The following is a 22,211-nucleotide window of genomic DNA, read 5'->3' on the forward strand; positions in this document are numbered from 1 at the left end:
CAATTGCCGATCTCGCCGAGCCGATCAGATACGTCTTGAACTACGGCGGCATGGACTTCGAGGATAACCGCATAAATCAGGAGGCTTGGCCGGCGCTCAAACCACGTAAGTGGGAAATTGGCTTTTCGTAGAACATGACAAATCTTCGCACGGACTTTTCCCTATTTGAAAGCAATTCTGTAAGAAGAACTACGTCCATGTTTCACCTTATCGTGTACCTGCTCAGTAATGCCCTTCGGAACAATTTCCGGTCTTTGAAATCGACCAAAAATGTTATGTCAGTCCAACGCTATCGCTTGCTTCCTTGCCAAGAAATTCAGTCTACTAAGTAGAAATGACATTTTGAGGCGTTCGACGTAGACGCCACTTTCGAAATCATCGTCGACTTAGACAAGATAAGTCTATTCCGATTCTATTCGAGCTTGGAATTAAAATCCACCATTTATTTCCATACGTGCGAAATGTACAGTTTGAATGAATTCACATTCCGATCTTAACAATATCAAGACCCTTATTTGAGAAACCGTGGAACCCAGTACGCCAGGAAGGAATCGATTTCGGCACAGTCATCGCGAAGAAAATATTTAATACCGGACACTGGCTTCATCTTTACAGCCAAAGGTAAACAGAGAGTCAACAAAGCCTTGAAGCCAGCTGATTAAATACGTGCGAATGCGATAAAATTTTCCTATCGCATATTTCAGCAGTTTGGTATTGTTACGTTCTTGGATAATAATAAAACATAAAATGACGTATAAATTTTTGCCGTGTGCAAAAATTTCAATCACTTAATAATATTATGATCATTTGTCATCTTTTCATCAACTCTTCGTTTCTTTTTTGCTCCGAAAAAATGATCACTCATAAGTGCTTGTGTAAATTCGACCGTACTATTCGCACCGTCTGATGTAAGTTTATACGAGTAGTCGTCGGACTACATAGGTATGCATGTTGGCTGTCGGTAACCGGCGCTGATCACCGACACAAACGTGGCTCGAAAGTGGGGATAAATGGACGGTAGAACGAGGCGAGGTGTATCACCTACCACGGCTGGTCGACAAGGATGGAAGAGTGGAAAAAATTGTGATCTACGCCACGCTCCGTCCTTCCTTTTCTCGATGGTTCTAGGCGCATTACGCGTAGCCGGCATTCAGAATCAGAGCTGACGACGAGTTGGGAACGTCAACGGAACAGTGGTAATAACTCTGCTCGTTAATCTCTTATCTTGGGTTCGGTGCATCGTTATTAGACACCATGTCGGGCTACAAGTTGACTTATTTTGCAATCGCCGGTCTCGCCGAGCCGATTAGATACCTTTTGAGCTACGGCGGCATCGACTTCGAGGATAACCGCATAACTCAGGAAGCTTGGCCGGCGCTCAAACCACGTAAGTAGGAAATTGACTTTTCGTCCAATACGACAAATCTTCGAACGAGCTTTTCCGTTATCTGAAAGCAGTTCACGTGCAAACATAACGTCCATGTTTCACACTGTCGTACACCTGTTCAGAAATGCCCTTGGAACAAGTTCCGGTCCTCGAAGTCGACGGAAAGTTTTTATATCAGTCCAATGCTATCGCCCGCTTTCTTGCCAAGAAATTCAACCTGTTGGGCAGCAATGATCTCGAGGCGTTCGACGTGGATGCCACTCTCGAAACCATCGGCGACTTGAGACAACGTAAGTATATCCTGATTATACTCGACCTTGGAATGAATATTCGATATTTGTTTCTATCGTGCGTTACGAATTGTCCAAATCAATTCGCTTTACGTCCTGTTAGTGCTTGCCAAGTGGTACTGGTATTCCGAACCGGCGCAGAAGGCGGCCACCGAGGCAGAGACGAAAAAGAAGGCCGCTTTTTATCTCGGCAAACTCGACGCGTGGGTGAAGAAAAACGACGGATATTTCGTCGCCGGCAAGGTAGGTTCCACGCTTCCTTGGTTTCAGGCACTGACAGTCCACCTCAAAGAGTTCCTGGGTGCTCAACTTGAAATCAGTGTTTCTCAACCTAAAAATAATTAAAAAGATATCGAAAAGTACTCTGGATTACTTCACGGTAACGAGGGTTTTAGAGGTAGTATTCGAATTTTTAACACGCGACAAAAATGATCTGTTGTATATACATGCGCGAAGGTAATTTTATTTGAAGTGCTTTTTTTGAGTCAGAATTACAGGGATAATGTGAGACTTACTTATCGCTATGTTGTAATTACATTCACGAATGGTCTTAGAAATTTTCATGTGCCAAAATTGCTGCGAATATGACTGAAAAAATTATGTCATCGTTGTGCGTGTAAATCGTGTATTATTTTTTTTTATTGTTGAGGTAATAAGTATTTCTGTAAATCAAACAGTGGAGTGCTGTAAAAGCCTGCATTTTATTGGGAATGGACACGTTAATTCACTAAATTATTTCCCTCTCGGTTAACATTGAACAACGCTGGTTGATCTTTTTGAATTTTTTGCACCCTCTTAGTCACAAAACTGTTTTGACCTTTATCGTTGCAGCTTTCAGCAGCAGACATCGTCTTCGCCGGATTCCATATCATCTTCGCCTTTCTACTGGGTAAAGACTACCTTGCAGATTATCCGAACCTGAAGGGCGTCATTGAAAAAGTTGAGGCTCTTCCTGCCATCAAAGCTTATATTGCTAAGCGTCCGGTGACGGAATACTGAACGGGATTTGAAAGCTCGTATTGATTACCTCTTCTAAATCTAGAATAAATCAGCTTACGCGTCATCGACACAGCCGGTAACAACTACTTGATCGAACCATCGAACGAATCGGAGTATTATCACATGATAGTTTTTAGGTTTTTTTCATCTAAATATTATGTTATTTCGAACCATCAAAAAATGTGAACTAGAATTAGGCGCTTTTTATTTTGCAAACGATTTACATTCTTTCGTCCTATAACACGCATTTTGCACGATCAATTTTATTAGCAATGTTTAATAAAGAAAGCAAGAAAGATATGCCGAATTCGAGTCTGTGACTCGCGGATTTTGTTTTATTTCCCGTCCTTCACGAGATTTGCTTTATTTGCACGAAAATTTGATTTTATAATATTGGATATTCATATCAGACTGACCAACGAGTTTTTGATCAATGTTCATCTACCTTCCAACATGCAATTGCATCACCCCTCTGTGAGAACTAAAAATCTGTACACCCACACTGAGTAGAATTTCTTTACTTTTTCTAGTTACTAGAAAATAGTAAAATGCGTATCTTGACAATGACGTGTTGAATATTGTTGAAATTGCATAAGTACATGGTACAAGCAACTATTTAATGTGATCAAGTTATCAATACTAGATTTTCTATTTGCTTCAATATTAGATCTATTTGTTTACCTTTCTACGTTTGTTCAGCTAAATAAGGCCTCATCGTTACTTTCTTGTCACAGCCGCGTTGAATCGTGGAAATACTTGCAAGAAAATAAACTACGTGCGACTATATCCGAAAAGAATAGTTTTAACACTGCACGCTATATTTTCTAGTCACAACTAAGAAACCAATTTTCATTTTATACCCAGAATTAAATTTCCCAGTTAAGGTAAAAAAGGATAATACTTATAGTTAAGGACAGTACAGTAACCGTAGCTAAAAAATTTTCTCAATGCTCAAACTTTCCTCGTTTGGAAAATTCCGTTACTAATGGAGATGCGATACCATGATGTTAAATGCTGTCAAGAATTTGTAAGAACTTGACAAGTTCGGTAAAGTAAAAGGATTTCAATTTATTACACAGAAAATTCACCGTGCTTGATTTTTATAAAAAATTATGCCCGCGTAGTAGTTTTTTCATAACCATGAAATTCTGTTTCGGCAGTTATATAATAAGCTAGAAGTAATCGCGTGTAAAGCGTGAATAACGCCCGATGACGAGAATCTCGTTTCTGCTGTAATCGTTGAACCCACCGCGTATTCGATTATCGGTCTTTGACCCTTCGCTGGGGTTAGACGTACCAAGTAAATGCTTCATCGCTCCATCGTGTCTAATCCTGTCAGAATATAATAAATTGTGTTTACGCTTTAACATTATTATACATTTTAATGAGATTCAGAGGAATTTTTTCCACAAAGATTGGAACTTGATTGGACAAGTTTTTTTTTTCATCTGCGTATTTCGTTCTGTTGCACGATGCCCAAACTGGTCGTTAATGGATCTGGAGAGGCCAAAGAAAGTATTGAAAATTTTAAAAATTTTCGCATCTGTAAAATCCGTAACCTTTACTAGATTTCACAATTCTTAATTGATATGTCGAGAAGGAATCCACGTATAAAATACGGAAAACCAGACACTGGCTTCATCTTTACGATCGGAGGTAAATAGAGAGTTAAGAAAGCCTTGAAGCCAGTTGATTAAATACGTGCGAATACGATTAAAAAAATTTATCGTAGATTTTTACAAAATATTGCTGCAAAAATGGATCAGCTTTGTTGCATGTGAAATCCACGAGAACATTCGTTACAGACAAGGATTTTGGTATAAACATAGTGTATATAATATTTGTCTGATAAAACTTTACTGTCTGTAAGGTATACGGATACCTAATTCGATTACATTACTTCCAACCTTCGTCTTGAATAACTGGACATGAATCTTTTCCATGTAACAAAAAATCAGTGATTTCCACCTAGGAAAAAAGCCTGTTTGATCGTAAGAAGCGAAGAAAAGAGAAAGAGAGAAAGATTTGATAGTTTAATTTTAATCGCAAAACACATGCATTTTTTTCCTTTAAATAATTTCGCGATGAGACAATTCATCAAAATTCCTCATTTCTACGTAACAGAAACTTATGTTTTAATCTTTATGGAAGCTTGCGAGAATTGAGTGATTTTGGGAAACAATTGTCGATCGTTTATTTTTGACATCCCACTTAATAGGAACTAATAATAACGTAACCGAGGTCGTAATATTTCGCCCAGTTGTTGAAATTACAATTCAATCATTCCCCGGCAACATGGGATCCGCATATATTGGAATACTCGCTGTTATCGGTTATGCAACGATGTAATATGTGAAAAAAGAAAACAGGAGTATTATCGCAAATCGTATGTTTTTGGCGACATTAATAAGAGCCATCGCGATCTATCCACGCGTACTTCAATTAATCGCGATATTTTTCATCATCGGCTCATTTTTTTTTTTTAACAGCAAACCACTGTGGCGGGTGTAGATAAGACAAAACTAAATGCATGCAGGCGGAACGAGTCCGATAAGGCCTGAACGACACTGTTATATAACGGAGATCTCCTCAAGTCTGATCGCATTTCGTGTGAGCATCGAGCGAGGCCAGAGCGTCTTCAAGAATCAGAGTCTTACCATTCGTCCAAATCCACCATGTCGAACTACAAACTGACTTACTTCAACCTTGCCGGACTTGGAGAGCCGATCAGGTTCCTCCTGAGCTACGGTGGCGTGAAATTCGAGGACAAGCGCATCACCCACGACATTTGGCCGCAATTCAAGTCCCGTGAGTAGAAACTATTTCCGATTTCCTCTTCCCTTTTGTCTTGTTCGCCGATATATCGAGGGTCGTCCCTCTCTTCGCAGAGACCCCTCTGGAACAGCTCCCGATCCTCGAAGTCGACGGAAAGACGCTCTACCAATCCAACCCGATCGCTCGATTCCTTGCCAAGAAGTTCAACCTCTTCGGCAGCAGCGACTTCGAGGCCTTCGAGGTTGACGCCACCCTGGAAACCATCAGCGACCTGAGACAGGGTGAGTGCGAGCGACCGAGTCGTCTAATTTAAAACCGTTCCCCATATCCTCCTATTCTGACATTCCGATATGCTCGTTTATTAGTGCTCGCAAAATATGGATTCGCCGATGCAGCACAGAAATCCGCCACCGAGGCTGAAACCTTCCAGAAGGTCGCCTTCTACCTGGGCAAGTTCGAGGCCACCGTTAAGAAGAACGGAGGATACTTTGTTGGTGGCAAGGTGCGTCAGTCAGTTTTCTAATCACGGCCGGTTTTTTTATTATTTTTTTTTTTTTTTTATTAGCGCCACTTTATCTTGTTGTGACCTTGAATCTTCTCTCGTACGTCAAACCGAATTTTCGTCACTCTGCGTTTCCGTACAGCTTCTCCCCGCGTCTTGAATCTTCTCGTTGTTCATTTCACAACTTTGTCATTCCAGTTGACGGCCGCTGATATTGTCTTCGCTGGATTCAGCAACTTCCTCTCGTACTTGGCGGGCAAAGACATTCTGGTGGGTTACCCTAGCCTGAAGAGTCTCGTAGACAAAGTTGTTTCCCAGCCTGGTATCAAAGCCTACATCGCCAAGCGTCCAAAGACGGACTTCTAAAGACGATGTCAAGCGATGCGGGGTCAAAGACTAATAACGGAGTGAACGAGAGAGAAAAAAACACCAATCGAAATCCTGTAAGGTCTCTTCCAACGATTTTACCGAATGCGTTTTACGAATTTTGTACATGTCTGATGTTCAGAAAAATATAAATAACGTTTCTAATATATGTCGAGAAATTATGCGTATCTGATCAATCACCCGGATCACTGAAAATACACTTGAATAAATTTACAACCTAGGTAAATCTTTAACCCGACGCAATTCGTCGGTTAATACTTTAACATCTTTCCCGACAATATCTTATCCCATGTTTCATAATCCCGCGTAACCGACTGTATTTTACTGCTGTTATGGTTATCGCATTGAGAAAACAAACAGTCAGTGGTATCATTAAGGTTCACGTCGTTTAGCCGGCGAGAAATTTTCTCCTTGAGAATTAGTTGCCTTCAAGTTTACGCCTAATCCAACTTTAAAACTGCAGTTATTATGTCTTCGCCTAATTGGGATTTCTTAAACATGTAACGCGTTATTCAACAGTGACGTTAAAATTTAAAACGTACTCCCATTAGCGTTTGCCAAACCTTTGTCTGCAACAAAGCCTCGGAACTGTTTCAAGATAAAATTTGTTGATTCTTATTCATGCAGATGCAATGTCTTATCATCGTCGCCTCTCTGCCTTTCCATCATCTGCTTTGATCCTCGGTGCTTTCATCGCCTCAAATAATCCGTAGTATCAACAGGTAGGGCAGGTAGGTAGGAACATTCGATACGCGCGCCATCTTTGTATCGAAAACGATTTCTGAACCCAAACAACTCGCACACTTCGTAGGAGACGGTCGTCCAGTTACCGAACGCTTACCGAGTGCTCCCAAATGAATCGTTATTATTTCGACGGTACGTAGTTTTGTGATTGGTGAGTGAGTTACCACTTTACGATGACAACTGCAAGAGTTTTGCGACGAAGCAAGTGACGTGAACAGGACAAGGTGTTTATTACGTTCAACCGAAAAACACTGCGATGGATACACGAGTTGAGTGATTTTTTGTAAGTAGTTACGAATCGTTTCACTTATTGCCAATTTTTATTCTATTTCGTACTTGCTCCTCTTGTCAATTATTTTGTGTCGAATATTTCCATGCGATTTTATTTATCTCGGCGACTCTAATATCGCGGAGACCTTGACCCTCGGAGGAGGTAATGGGCCCCGAATTTATCAGCTCTGACATGCTGACCCGAATCGCCGTAATCGGTGATTGCGTATTTTTGCTGACATCGCAAGATATCTTTCTAGCTTATATCACGATAGAACCGTACCGCAAATTTCTGTGTGAGATTATTCTGTTAAACGTGATTAACACACGTAACTCATTACAGGAAAATCTTGTTGTGGGATGGTGTTAAAATCATCGGTCTGCATTATTTCAGATATTAATTATCTGTGCTGATTGTATAATTTATTCAACAATGTAGTCGAATTTTTCACGAATAAACACATTCACGGGTACAATTGGTCTACGTACATACAAATAATACTTACGTACGACGTGATTATGCGGTACGTCATGCAGACCGATATAACTATAGTTATTATATTAAATACAGAAATTTCGCCGGTCGAATGCCAGCTCTGCCGCTTAATTGTTTATTATCTATTATTATAATGACATATAAAAATAAATAAATTATTTACACTCTGTTTTCGTCGGATATTAATACAAGTTTTTACAATTTCGATAAAAATTGACGTCGCCTTAATCACGAGTTCTGGAACTTTGGGACTAGTGAATGCTTTAAAAATATAAAGGAAATTTTTCCTTCTTTCAATGCGTTTAGCAAAATCTTGCGTAAAAAGCTCGCGAACGGTTTTCGCACGATGCGATAATTTAACGAATACAATTTTCTATACTCTACTTGCATCATCGAAACTTTGGCTTTAGAAGAACATCACACAATATTCTGAAGCTGTTACAGTAAAACTTTGAGAATAATATTAAATCGGATTTTAGGTTTACAAAAAGAAAGTTCACAAATTTATTTTAATGGCTCAACATCCAGAGTATAACAATAATAATAATTTAAGCTCGTCAAGTTTCAGCGAGTGGAAAGAATCGTTTCGGATTAGCATCACGACTGTTTCGAGTTTTTTTTCCCCACATTCTTCTTATACCACTTATGCTAGATTTAACCGCTTCTTCGTTTTGTTTTCAATCTGAACGATACTCTGTATATCTGATTATGACATCGGTATCGGTTTCCCTCCGCTCTCTCGACAATCTTGGCGTGAAATTGAATCAGACGAGCATCAATCAGCCGGACGTTACACGCATCGAGTGACGCGCCAAACTCCAATAAACCGAAACCGGATTCCACACTTTCCCCTGTTTTCTACCCATTTTCACGAACTGACCACCGTTGTCGTGGGTCGGGCTCAAATAAATTTCCACCTCTCGAAACAACTCGAGGTTACGGAATCCGGTATATCCAATTTCACGCCGGATGAATTTCGCTTTAATCCCTGAGCGAGAACCTCCGCAAGGACGACGTTGTCGCTTTAGAATGTTTGGCCGATCGTCAAGTGATCAGGTCAAAGTTGACCTCCCCCATGTACCGGGCGAGTTCCGAACCGGTGAATTCCGTTTCGTCCAGATCCTGCAAACTGGAATTACTTATCGTGTTCGCGCTCTCTATGCTCGCCTCACTTCTCAATCTCGGCGGCGCGCTAGCAACTTCCGGTCTGACTTTGGGCCTGGCGTTCTTCACGTCCGAGGCGAACAATCCTCTCGTACCGAACCGCAATCTGTCCGCCAGAATACCTAGAGGGAAGAAAAGCGCTCAAGTTTCAAAACTTCCGATTCCCGCGAATTCGCGTGACACCCCCCAACCTGCTATACCCCTCCATACTCATTTAGAGCATTGATTTTCCCCGTAAGAACGAGCCACGAAACAGTGGATTGAAATACCGAACTATCCGAGCATCGAAAGCTGAGATCAAAGATCAGAGATCAAACCACTCACCAAGAACCACGGTCTTCTGAGATCGCGGATTCGTTTCCGACGAGTGTTCCTTTGGAACGCGATGCTCGAAATTGAACGCCGCGTTGTTGTTGCCCTCGTTGCAGAGTTTCTTGCTGACCGACGTGGTCATCGTGACTTGACTAGAATCCGAGGAACCTCTGGAGATGCAACTTTTAGTATCGTTGCGGAACACTTCTTTCGACTCCTTGGAAGTCCCCGTGACCCTTTCCGGCGATCCTTCTACCCCCGGTTCGACATTTTCTCTTCTGAAAATCTCCTCAATCCCGCCATCGGCCACGTCCAAGGCTGTCTGATGTTTCAACGCTGGTCGCTGCACCTCCTCGCTTACGGACACCGATCCTGATTGCCGATAATTCGCATCACAGTGTCGATAATCGCAGCCTCTCGTCGCGCGACGTGACAATGCACTGTAAGTCGGTCTTCGCGGGCTGCTTTTCCACTGAGATTTTCTTCGGCCGCAATGCTGGGACAGCATCGTCTGCGAATTAACTGTCTTAATTTTTTGCACGGAGGCGCTCACCGTTAAACTGCACGTTTCTTTTTTAATCTTGTTATACCTCGACAAGTACAAAGTGTAAATACATTTACCTCAACCGTTGTTATCGTTGTAGTTTTTTAAATAAATAGAGAAGTAAATTGACGAGAAGAAAAGACAAGAGTGAAACTGAAATTTTCGTTATTTTACATTAATATTTGAACATCCACGCTTACGTTAAGGCTTCTGGTGCACACAAGCATATTACTCCTCTGATAAAAAGTAGCCACCGATAAACCCGTGCGGGCCGAGAGTCATATTTTCGTGATTCAAAGTAGTCGGCATAAAATAATACATATGAATAATAATTAATCGTGGTAGTTATTGTGCATTTCAAGCGCCGAAAGAGACAGAGTTAATTGGTAATTCAAGTTCAAATCAATCGCAACGATATCGAGTGTGATATTTATAGCTACCTTAAACGCTTCTCGAAACTTGTTGGACATGATGTTGTATAGGAGTGGATTAATCGTCGTCGAGAGATAGTAGAATATCCCTGAAACGTACGTGAGGGTTGTGTAGACGGTGACTAAAACGGGATGGTGTTCTTCCTGGCTTGCACCTTGAGCGTAAACAGCCAGAAGCCTCTGCGCGTGGAAAGGAGCCCAGCAGATGAAAAAAGCAACGACGACTGCCACTGTAAAAACATTGAAATTAACACACACGGACGTGGCTAGCTTAGTTTTAGCGGGAGGGAAAAAATACACGTCCGGTCGAAAAAAAATTCTTGGAGTGCCCGCAATATCCGGAAACGAGGATTAAATCTGGAAATAACAATTGAATCAATTAACAGCAACAAGCAAGTGCGGCGAGTCGTCGGTAGCCTGCCATTGACGTCGACTTAAAATTAGTCTGTACGCTTTTATATTTAAATCCGAGGACTTGACGACGGCTTTCTCAATTATGATTTTCAATCGCGGAAACTCGATGATCGAGTTTTTAATGACGTTGGAATCCGCATTACTTTAGTTTTAAAGTTATTTGATTTTTTACTAGTCAAATAAGGTGGGACAAGTCTGCAGAAATTTGCATCGTACCGTCTTCGTGCTTTTCGATTCCGAGTGAAACGAATCGGTTTTTTTCACTAAGCCGATCGAACGAATCTAAGCATGTTTCCTCAATTTGTCAAAGTCAACTTAAACCGGCACGCTTAAAAGGATTCAAATGAAACGAAGCAATCCTCTGTGGCCCAGAGCATTTGTTTGCGGACTTATCTCGTCTTATTGTGCGATACCGCGTAGGGGGATTTTTCGATACGGATATCATTCGTCGGCGAGCCATCCTCGGTGGTACACCTATATCAGCGGCTTCCGCGTTCGGAGAAAGGATTTGCTGCATCGATAGTCAGGCAGGCATCACGTATCAGTGCGGAAACACGTTTTCGTCTCTTGATCCACTTTGCCGAGGAAGCCGAGGTTCCAGGGGTGGACGGAACGCTGGAAAAGCCGGACTTCCGGCATCTTTAAATTATTTTTCTTTCCTCGTCCGAAAGGGGAGATTCGCGAAAAAAATATCAACACCGTGCGTAGATCGTAGTGCAAATTTTGGCTGACAATATGAAAATACGGTTTATACCCCATGTATGACGGTGAAATTTATCTTCGATCACCTTTCCTGTGCACAGTTACAGTCCGCCGCTTTTGTCATCGCTACATACTAATTTTCGAAAATTGATTTCGCAATCACTTCCGTCGGCTCGATTGCTTGCCAACAAATTTATTATGAAAACGTATCTTGAGAGCCAATTTCCACCCCTTGTTTTTCGTCTCGGATTACCGAGGCAGAATTTTTTCTTTTCCCTGTCTTACTCGGTACGCAGCTAACAAAAATCTGCTCGACAGGGCCTCGACAAAATATTGTAAAATAAATGAATTCAAGATATAATCGCATTCTTCCTTCGATCCTTTTCCCTGAGGTAGTCTCACGCCTTCTTCGGAATTGTAAAGACGCGCACATCTGTCACTGGCATTTGAATCCACCGCGTCAGCGGAATGGAGTAAAATCTTTTGATAATACTCTCTGCGTTTCTTAACGCCTGCGATGGGTTGAACGAAATACTTTCTCCGGATTGAATTTATTCACTCGTTGTTCGTTCTCGCGTAAGACGAACTGCAAGTTGCGTAATAAGACTTGACGATGAAATGTAAGAACTCGAAGTTAATTGTAAAAACTGCGCAGAATTTCGAATTTAAAACGCTCTCTCGGCCCGGTCATTTTTCTTTCCAATCCTCGTGAACCTTTCGAATCGTGTCACTTCAATCAATTTTCCTCACAAAAGTTGAAGCGATGTTCAGAATGTTTGAACTTTAGGCAAAAATCGTTTGATTATCAAGAAAGTTTTGAAACGCTGTTTAATGATGCCATCGACTTCCGTTCCATTCATCAAATTCAAAAATTCGTTTTGCCATCAAGAACGTATTTCAGTAGCCAGTGACTCCGTGAATTCATCGTCACCGAGACGACGCGACGATACGAGCTGCTACGAATTTCTCTGTCACATCGAGTTCCAATTTTGTCAAGGTTAAATGATTTGCCCTCCGCAAATCGGTATCGGCAAAGGTGGGTAAAAAAAAAAAAAAAACGTTCGGATTCGGCGTTAATGGACGAACCACGGATTTGCGGTTATTAGAGAAACCGAGTTTGAGTTTATCGGTTGTTTTCAAACTTAGATCGGCGTGTTTTTCGGGGTCGTTTGTATCCTCATCACACTTGCGTGGGATATATGAAAGAAGCAGAGCTGCTTAAATCTGGCGGATTACCAATATCGCGGCTTTATGTCCCCCTAATTTCTACGATATGACAAGGTTCAATTCTCAGAAGTATTCGTTCGCTGGCGCCGTGTTTCCGATGACTTTATATAAATTTTTCATAATTTCCGGTGTGGAGCAGTTTGTCGAGTCATGACGTTATTTTAGACTTTATTTCATTACGATGTGAGAAAAGTCCGTTATCCTGCATACACGTTTTAAGGCAAAAAATTTCACCCTGATTTTACGCTGCGAGTCTGAATCCAGGGTGAATAACGATGCGGGTCTGGTGAAATTTTTTTTATTCCGTTTCTGCTGGTATAAGCCGAATCCTTGTAATCAAATTACTCGAAAATAAAAAGTCCTCCCTGACTCCAAGCGAAGAAATGCAACGAATTGGAAATCCTATCGAATTTCAAATTTTTCCCGGACGCGGTATTATGGCTTCAAGAAACGCTTCTAGTCATGCCCGAGTTGAAATTTACGGACACCTATAAACGTATAAATGTCTCGGTACAGGAATTGATTTGTTCAGACGGTACTGTGTTTGCACATTAAACCTAGAAGCCCGGTATTTCTAAATTTACATTCACGCTGAACGAAGTACTTGAATTCGCCAATTCTTTTTAAATCAATTCGTAAACATTCAGATTATTTTGCTGCTTCTCACAATTGCCATTTGACAAGAAGTGGAACTTTTATCGTTTCAGAAAGAGTTTTGTATTGCCAGTAATTTTCGAAAACTTCACGACGCACCTTCGAAACAGAATTTAATTTTGCTTCTACAGACGGATAAGCCACGAAGCAACCAACTCACTTCTCCCCTTGTTTTCAATTATTTCTAATAACGAACGTATCCGAAAGCCAAATCATTGACACCGTTTCCTTTGAGCCCAAGACTTTTTCTTCGTTTGTTATAGAGCCTTTGCTCTTATTCGATTAGTTACTTCCACTCGAAGTGATTAATATTACACCGGTTGATTTTTTCGCCCCTTTTCATCTTGTGATAGAATTTTTCAAGACCGAAACGCTATCGGCACTGTCCAGACTTACAGCTGTGCTCAAGGAAAGTTTAACAGCACTTGGAACATGTCGCAATGGGAACTATCTAGCCAGGAGAATATGTGAGAAGTATAAAGTCGTCAACTTCGAGCCGTAAGTTTTAAAATTATTACCCCAACCTTCTCATCGCGGCAATAACCGAAGTATGCGATTTTGACAACCCTTAAACACGCACGCCCCGCGTTTATACAACGCTTAACACGTTTCGTGCCTATAGTTACAACATTATTAGCTACAGTGTCGTGTCCTAAGTGTTGTCGTTCCAATTATTTTAGTCTCGAGGTACAGAAATACACTCGAACTGTCCCAATGCTGAATTTTATAAGTCGATCTTCACTTTATCCGTGAAATTGTTGAACCGTTATTTTTATGAAGCGAATTGATACAGATCGAATTTCAGGTAATTTCTACTTATTAGAATTTATAAATGATCTGGGCAACACACCCGAAAGCTATGAAAAATGCAACTCTAAAAATTTTTCAACGACTCGGTAAGCTTTCGGTAAACATTTCGAAGGAATCGGAGAATTTTCAGCAATCAGCGGTGTTGAATAAAGTGAAATCGCAGGATATTAAATTCGTCTGTACATGAATTGCAAAATAAAATTCTACTACATAAAAAAAGCGTCCTTGTGCGAAAAAACTATTCCAATGAAATTTTTATACCATGGATGGTGGTTTACTTGCGATCGTAATATGCGAGATTTAACGTCAGATTAAACAGCACTTGTTGCGCTTTACGATGACTTACGTGCGCCCGACTTTATGCTTCGAGTCGTAAATTAAACCTGTAGCTTATCTTTAGCCAGCCTCTGAGATGCTGACCCTAAAAATTCACCCGAGGACAGAAATTCGGGAGACAATCGATCTCTCTACCAGCAGCCTAAAGCTCTCTGAATCACCTCGCTGTATTGCTAGTTACTCTCCGTCTTGCTGTAAAATATTTTGTTTTTTTATCATCAAACGCCATTCAAATATAACAACGTTAAAAAAATTTCGATTCCGTCTGTATTTTTTTTTTTTTTTTTATTTTTGTTCTCCAGAACTTGTTTGCGTCTTTCAATTAAATTACAAAAAGGGAAATTCAATTCCATCGAATATTCTTGACGCGTCGATTGGACGAAACTGTTTGGGCAGACGGAAAAAATCCCCCTGGTTTTGCGCCTCGAGGTCCGAGTTGCGGTTGCACAAATCCAGTGCTTCTAATTCGTATTTACTGCCCGATGTTCAATAGATCAGTGTTAGTCGGTATAACGCGTGGTGCAGGTTGGAATTGATCACGGATTACATTAATACTGATTAAAGGTCTAAACCTTTGGCGGTTTCCGCTTGATGTTTAGGGTTTTCGTTACAATTGGGAGATTTGGAAATGGAGAAATTCGCCCCTGGAAACCGTCGGTGCGGCAAAAACACCCAATAACCAATGATTTATTGGTCACGCTTACGATTCTCGCAAACAAATATGCGGCCTTATCTCGTTTCTCGGCAACCGGTCGCACGTTGCGGCACGCTAACAACGATATGCTCCACGGAATTTCCACCTGCTCGACGATCAGCTATGAATAAGATATAAGCTTCGTTTCTGAATAATTAAATACCCTAACGATCGGAGTAAGGCTGGGTTTTTTTTCTTCTTTCTTTCCTTCTCTTCTATTTTTCTTAGCGTTATTCCTCATCCGGTAGTTATGAATTTTTCCCCAGCCTTGAAGTCTGTCTGAAATTTTTGACGAACGAAAACACGCGCAGTTATATAAACATGAACTTTTTCATCCCCGCGTTTCAGGGGAAATTGAACGACAAAACAGCCCATATATAACGTGATCTAAAATTATCGTCGGCCTCACTATCTACGATGTTTCGTATCGCGAGATTGCCGTCGCGGTAACAAGTCTCGTTTCATCGTCATTGTATTCCGCTGCGGCTGGTAGGAATCGATCGCGATTTACAATTTTCTGGGTCAAAGTTGCGTGTGCCTTATACTCGTTCCGTCTATTATAGATAAAAATTACGTCATGAGGTCAATTGGCTAGAATTGGTGATTGATTACGATTAAAAAGAAGAGCGGGTATTTCCGCGTGGCCGCCAATTTCGTTGACGACGGAACGGAGATGGGTAATCCGTCACGGCGGCCGATCCGCGCCGGAACTTTCTGCATTTCTTCCTTATTCGATTTTCGTTTCCTATTTGACTTCCTATTGTCAACACTTTTTTTGGGTCAATTGCGATCGGCCAATATTTACGCCCGATATAAATTGCGCCTGCGAACTTTTGCCCCAATGTGATTCGTCGAGGATATAATACATTACGTTGTCTAATATACTACGTTAGCAGGGAAATTGTATCTAGAACTTCGACTAATCAGATTCAGATTCCCCCTTCGCTAACGAATTATTACTTTCCGTTATTTCCACAGTTGCGAATCTTTTCTGCGTACCCAGCCCAATTTGGTGGCACATAAAAAACTCTGAAGATTTTTGTTCAGACTCGCGATTATCGGTTCCTGCTGTATTTCCCGTAAATGATGTGAAAAACTAGTCCAGTACGATCAACTTTCCGTTTACTGGTTTCTTTCAATCGAATAAACACAAATCATGTATGGTCCTGAATTAGACTTTCATTTATCTTCTGTCGCATCCGCAATACTGCGGCAATCTTCTTGTCGCTCGGTGTTATCGAAAAATCATTCAACCTGGTTAATCAATGTTTCGTGTAATCGCGATTCTTGATTAAACTTGACTAATACTTGTACGTGTGATGTTGGAATTGCTAATGAATGGCTCATTTATATTTTAATTTCATTCACGTCATCCGATATAATCAACGAACGATATTTTGTCCATCAAACGTAACTTCGTCGCGCCGAATACCCTTTTCGGACGAGCTTGAGGAGGTGTGTAACTTTACGGTAAGAAGTAAACCTCCCTCCCGATCGATAAGATTACCTAATTGCGCGAATGTTCATTCGTGATTCGGTGCCCCCTGAATATTCACAAGAATCCGATTTACAATGCATAATTGCCTTGACGACGAATTCAAGCAGGATTAGCAAACGAGCCAAAGTTTACGGGTAATTCGTGCACTTGTGTAAAGTTGAGTAACTCATTTCACATGCAGGCGTCGCGTGGTTCTTGGCATCAAACACACACACACACGCACACGCGCGCGCGCTTGACTTCCACGTGGATATGGTCAGTGGATAATCGACAGTAAGAATTCGGTCGATTTTTACATTATTCAAAATTAATCTTCAAGCTACAGACTTTGTGCTCTGCGCTCCGTCCTTTGATAATGATGTTAATTTGCCGGGAATCGTTAAAAGTCACAATATGTTGTGAAGAAATTGTGAATCCTCGGAAGTAAAATCAGAGAATCGTGTACCGAAAAGGAAAGTTTATTTATTTCGTCACAACTGTCAAGCTGAATATCGTTAATCCTGAATGTGTAAAAAAGGTCGATCGTTCACTAAACCCTTCCACCTTCCCGATTTCGAGTATCGATGCGAATCTCTTACCCAGCATTCGTATGACGTTCCGTTGAGCGGCGGTTTTGCCTCTGACGCTTTCCCCGTTGTTGATGCTGTTGGATATCGATGTCCTCTTGACGGCAGTCAGGAGTCGCGACCGTCTGAGCTTGACGCCGATGAGTAGGTAGAGGACGGTGATGATGGTCATCGGGACGACGAAGAACAGCATGGTTGACAACTCGAAGGCATGTTCGAGGATGACCCACTTGACGGTGCACATCGCGGTCTCCTCGACGGCGGTACCGTTCTCGTCCACGCTGTAAACGATGCCGAACTGAATGGCCTGCGGCACGGCCAGGCCGAGGGCGAAGAGCCAGATCGCCACAACGAACTTGACGGCTCTCGAGAGTTTTGACATCGTGTGAGAGACGAAGGGATGGCAAATGGCGACGTATCGTTCGACGGTGAAGGCGGTGATCGTCAGGACGGTCGCGTTGGCCGACGTCTCGGCCGCGAAGCTCTGTATCGCGCAGAATATCTCACCGAAAACGTACGGGAACTGGGACCAGATGTAATACATCTCCGGGGGCAGACCCGATACCAGAAGCAGCAGGTCCGATATCGCCAGGCTGAAGAGGTAGTAGTTGGTCGCGGTGTGCATCGACTTGTTTCTCGCTATCACGACGCAGGTCGAAATGTTGCCGACGACCCCGGTGAGGAATATCGTCACGTAGATTATCGTTATCGGTATGACGACGTAGAGAGGATCCCGTCGCGACGGTTCTTCCAGCTTCCAGATCCCTCTCGAGTCGTTGCAACCCGAAGCATTTTCCTCCCTGATCGAGCCGCCCGAAAACACCGTTCCGTTTTCAAACATCTTTTCGATACAGAGATGCCGCGTTCAAACGCTCAGACGTACTGCGTCGTTCGATCGTTTTTCCAGTTCTTCTTCTATCATTGATTAATGATCTGGCCAGTACGAACGCATCGTCATTTGCTAATTGTTTTTTCTTTTCAAGTATTGTTCGGATACCGTTCGCGTCGCGAAAACCTTGACCTTGTTTACGTACACGATCAATTTATTTTCCATTAGTTCGTCCTCTGGAGCATGCCGATGATTCTTGATTCCCGATTATCTCGGGACGGATAACGGCTGAGTGCCGTGGGTATTTCACACATCCCTGGATCTGGAAACGAAGGAGCAAAAGAGAAGCGTTATACTTTCGGAATTATTCGGACGACGATTGATGCCGAAGTGGGACAACGATTCAACCATCCATCGTTGGGTAACAAGCACCGAAATCGGCGGCGTTTCTTTGATAGGTAATACCCCGATACCCGTGTGTAATAATATATCGCTCGCTCCGAGGATACGTATAAATCGTCTAAATTGTCGTTGTCGGGTCATCCTCTTCTGTCTCGTTTCACGATCGAATCGCTCTTTGGGTATAACAAATTGCTCTAACGACTAACGCATCGATTTCCCTCATCGTCGACATGCGACATCAATGAGTTTGTTTTCTTTTTCTCTCTCTCTCTCTCTCTCTCTCTCTCTCTCTCTCCGTCTATCTCTTTCTCAAAAATAATGCCTATGCTGTTTAATTAACTGCCTCACTCTCCGGCCGCCTGTCCCCATTTTTAGCGAATAAAATATGTCAAAAGCCGCGCGCTCCTGATCTGCTCTAAAAATCATAATAGCATTAAAGAAACATGCCGAACGAATATTTTGATATTCTGAAATGAGGCTGCTGTAGTCTGCCTATAAATTAGGTGGTCAGTAGTAGCTTGATATACATACGAATATGATTCAGAGGTGAAAGAAAAAAAGAGATAGTCACGATCTTATTTTTTCCTCTGGGAAACTATCCAAACTAGACAATTCTGTTATTTTTAACCATTGATAAACCCATGATTCATTCCTGTTTGCTAAAACGAAACAAGAAGAGGATGAAAAAAATTTCTTCGACTGTTATACGCGTATAATGGGATTCCTAGCGTCAAATTTAAACGTTGAATGTATAAAATATAACTCTGGTGTATATCGGGCTTGGTATAATTTTTACAGGAAGATAAACAGCGTTTCGGGAATCAGCATGACGACCGTGTGAATATAGTCATAAGGCATGTATAGACGATACAAGCGTGCGTAAAGTTTTCGATAGAAAAAAAAGAACGCAAGAAAATGTTGCGCGTCAAATCAAACCATCGATCTTTTCGCCGCTCAATTAACATCGTTGCTCTGATGCAATCGCCTCGAGTTTCTTTGCCAGTCTGCAGGGTCGTGGATTATGTAGGTAACCAGTCTGTGTTTGTAGTATGGTAATAGAGAAGCCTCGAAGGTCTGCTCGTTGATAAAAGATTATACCCGATAAATCTCCGGTTGTGTTTTCTCCACTCCTTCTCCCACGTGAAATATTAACAACTGGCCAATTTTCCAAGGCCGCAAGCTCGGCTCTGCCACTTGTTTGAAAAACTCTAATACTCATATCATCATGGCGCGTGCATCTCACCATCCACCGACGCGATTAGAACACATGTTCGTATAAACGCGAACTTTCAACTTTCAACTTTCAACTTTCAACTTTTCACGTAAATCCGATGCCAGTTTTCCCGCTACATCCCCCGGTTTTAAGGCTCCTCCAAGAAACAAGAAATAATCGCGACGGCACCGGCGCGGAAAAAAAATCGCACCCACCTTGGGAGTGCCGACCAACCAACCTCGACCGACGGATCTCGATGCCGAGTTCGATTTGATCGGACTTCTTTGGTCGTCCCTGAAACGCGTGGCCAGCGCATGGGGATCTTGATCTGGTGGGGGACATGCGATGGGGCTGATTCCCGCTCGCGCCAGCGCAAACACCATGCCTCGTTTCCTTCGTCGCCGATGCAGTCTCCCGGATCATCGTCTCTCTCCTTATTCGCGCCAGAGTTCGTTTCACGCACCCGCGTCGTTTGATTTTATTGCTGGGAAGGCTAAGGAAGAAGAGAAAAAACGAAGAGAGATGAACGCTGAAGTATAAAAAGCAAGTAAAATAAAGTAAAATAAAACAAATATAACAAGAGACGAGAACGGAGATTCGACTCGCTCAAATTAGACGTCCGGTAACATAAACCTGCGTTGTATACGAGGCAAAACTCGACGAGGCATTGTGGTGGATGAGCGCACCTTGACTTACTACGAAATACTGTATAACATTATACGCGGCCCGGACTATAAACCAAATTTTATTCTCTTTATACTGAAAAATTGTCTGAAAATAATTCCACGGCCAACTCCTCTGATGTCAGACGGTCGGTACAAACAATACGAATTTTATCTTCTCGTATTTTACCACGCGAAAAGGTATGAACGGTGTCATTTTTATGAAGAGGGTCTGAAATACTCTGAGCATACCTTTTGTCGGAATGAGGAGGGCCTCCTTTTATTTTCAGAGAAAAATACAAAATGCATCACGAAACGATGGGACTACCAGCCGGTCAGAGAGCTGAGCAAATTAGGGAGAAATGAAAAAAGTTTTGGAAACAATCGCTCGTAGTCGAATATATATGTTGTGCCTAGTTGGAGCTAAGTTCTATCAGCTAATCTGGCCGCTCTTCTTTTCTTGCGATCAATCGAGCGCAAAAATAAAGTGCATTGGACCATGGGGATGAACAAAGCCACTTAAGAAATTCAGCTCTTCGTCGAAAGTATAACAGGCTGTGTTACGTCTATGTAGTCTGCTACCGGTTGTTTAACTTGCGAAAAAAAACGCCAACGTTGACCTTGAATGTGTCAGAATCCATCTAAGGATCTGTACGCACATACATATGTAACGGAGGTAGGCGAGGACCTGCAACTTATCAGCTTCGTTTAAATTCCAGAATTTTGTAAATCTGCAAACCCTTTTATTCAGCTGGCTTTGCGTTTTCCACGAGTAAGCAATCTTACACCTTCACAGCGAATCACAGTTTTGACTGATTTTTCTCGAACCAAAATACAACGAATATCGAAGGAAATCCAGTCTTTCACATTCGATCGTATCCTTTTTTTCGATTCTTCTTTTTCCCCGCATTTTACGACCACACCTTCTTCTGTAATCGACACCGCCCCCGCTTCGTAAGGTTCATTCGTTTACTCGCTTGGTAATTGATTGGGCGGTTATCGGTTTAGGATGCGAATATAAACGAATGAAAAAACGAAGAATAGCCAACGTTTCCCGCATTTTTGCTTACACGTATTATACTTGCTAATACTCTACTTGACGTTTGAACGAATCGTTTGTCGCCTCCCTGTGTTTTTGGTTAAATACGCGAGATCCGTATGATGAATTCGGACTGGGATCAGTGACTCGATAAACGAAATTTGATCCGTGAATCTTCGGGTCAATGTTCCTCAGTCGTTATTCGATATAAAACCCGAATTTTACGAACAGTAGTAGATTGTTGCAGATCTCACGCGGATGCTTTAACGCGTAACGAAATGCCCTGCGTTGCAATTTGCAAAGAGGTAGAGACGTCCTCTGTAAAATTGTGTACGCTCCTTCGATTTCAAACTCGGATTAAAACGTGCCTCAACGAATTTGCAACTACAGGATAAAATCATTAGTATACACAGCTGCTTCTTCTCAGAATTGGACAGAGACTCACGGCCCTTTATTCGTTGGGTACGTACTTCACTATTCGTTAATTTAAACCTTGTAATAGGTAGGTTCTCGGCGTAATCAGCTGAGGCTGTTAGAAGAAATAGTCGTCCTGTTTTACTCGACTCGAAATTACTGCACCATAAGTTGTAAGCAATTATAATCTACCGTACAACATTCTCAATATATCTACGTTGCATATGAAAAGACGTATACAACGATTTTTTAACCGTTTTGTCAAGTATGGAAACTTGAAATTGTGCAATAATCAATTTGATTGTGCTGCCTGAAGACATGATAATATATATATATATATATATATGGTTTATGCGTTACCTATACGATTACGTCAGCATTTGGTAACAAATTTAATAGTAATTTATGGGAGCCTATGCATGTGAAAAAAAATTCATCACGCGTGATCAT

The 22,211-nt window shown here is 41.8% G+C and overlaps 2 protein-coding genes across 4 annotated transcripts; one reads left to right on the top strand and one right to left on the bottom strand.

The window, feature by feature from the left end:
* Nucleotides 1-1,129: 1,129 nt before the first annotated feature.
* Nucleotides 1,130-6,498, top strand: LOC124180869. Its single transcript, XM_046566767.1, has 8 exons — nucleotides 1,130-1,387; nucleotides 1,510-1,677; nucleotides 1,781-1,920; nucleotides 2,509-2,673; nucleotides 5,238-5,484; nucleotides 5,565-5,732; nucleotides 5,817-5,953; nucleotides 6,152-6,498. Exons 1-8 carry the CDS (start codon nucleotides 1,255-1,257, stop codon nucleotides 6,317-6,319), a joined length of 1,326 nt encoding a protein of 441 aa, XP_046422723.1. The 5' UTR covers nucleotides 1,130-1,254; the 3' UTR covers nucleotides 6,320-6,498.
* A 1,453-nt stretch (nucleotides 6,499-7,951) lies between these two features.
* Nucleotides 7,952-20,146, bottom strand: LOC124184898 (pyrokinin-1 receptor-like). Of its 3 annotated transcripts, none has more exons than XM_046575091.1 (5): nucleotides 19,862-20,146; nucleotides 17,215-18,353; nucleotides 10,311-10,531; nucleotides 9,339-9,837; nucleotides 7,952-9,136 (listed from the first exon to the last, which is right to left on the bottom strand). In XM_046575091.1, the coding sequence occupies exons 2-5, from the start codon at nucleotides 18,041-18,043 to the stop codon at nucleotides 8,895-8,897; spliced, it is 1,791 nt and encodes a 596-aa protein (XP_046431047.1). In that variant the 5' UTR covers nucleotides 18,044-18,353; nucleotides 19,862-20,146; the 3' UTR covers nucleotides 7,952-8,894. The 3 variants fall into 3 exon arrangements, with proteins under 3 accessions (XP_046431047.1, XP_046431035.1, XP_046431057.1); XM_046575079.1 differs by having other exon boundaries at nucleotides 19,532-19,917; XM_046575101.1 differs by lacking the exon at nucleotides 19,862-20,146 and adding an exon at nucleotides 19,370-19,468.
* Between the last annotated feature and the right edge of the window lie 2,065 nt (nucleotides 20,147-22,211).

The sequence above is a fragment of the Neodiprion fabricii genome, chromosome 1 (assembly GCF_021155785.1).
Source record: "Neodiprion fabricii isolate iyNeoFabr1 chromosome 1, iyNeoFabr1.1, whole genome shotgun sequence".
Taxonomy (NCBI): Eukaryota; Metazoa; Arthropoda; class Insecta; order Hymenoptera; family Diprionidae; genus Neodiprion; species Neodiprion fabricii.

Bases quoted from the DNA above. Each gene is read 5' to 3' on its own strand.
- LOC124180869 (XM_046566767.1), top strand. From the start codon at position 1,255: ATGTCGGGCTACAAGTTGACTTATTTTGCAATCGCCGGTCTCGCCGAG. The intron at 1,921-2,508 runs GTAGGTTCCACG...TTATCGTTGCAG, and splicing joins GATATTTCGTCGCCGGCAAG to CTTTCAGCAGCAGACATCGT. The intron at 5,733-5,816 runs GTGAGTGCGAGC...CTCGTTTATTAG, and splicing joins CATCAGCGACCTGAGACAGG to TGCTCGCAAAATATGGATTC.
- LOC124184898 (XM_046575091.1), bottom strand. From the start codon at position 18,043: ATGTTTGAAAACGGAACGGTGTTTTCGGGCGGCTCGATCAGGGAGGAA. The intron at 9,838-10,310 runs GTAGCTATAAAT...GTTAATTCGCAG, and splicing joins AGTTTCGAGAAGCGTTTAAG to ACGATGCTGTCCCAGCATTG. The intron at 9,137-9,338 runs GTGAGTGGTTTG...TCTTCCCTCTAG, and splicing joins TCAGAAGACCGTGGTTCTTG to GTATTCTGGCGGACAGATTG.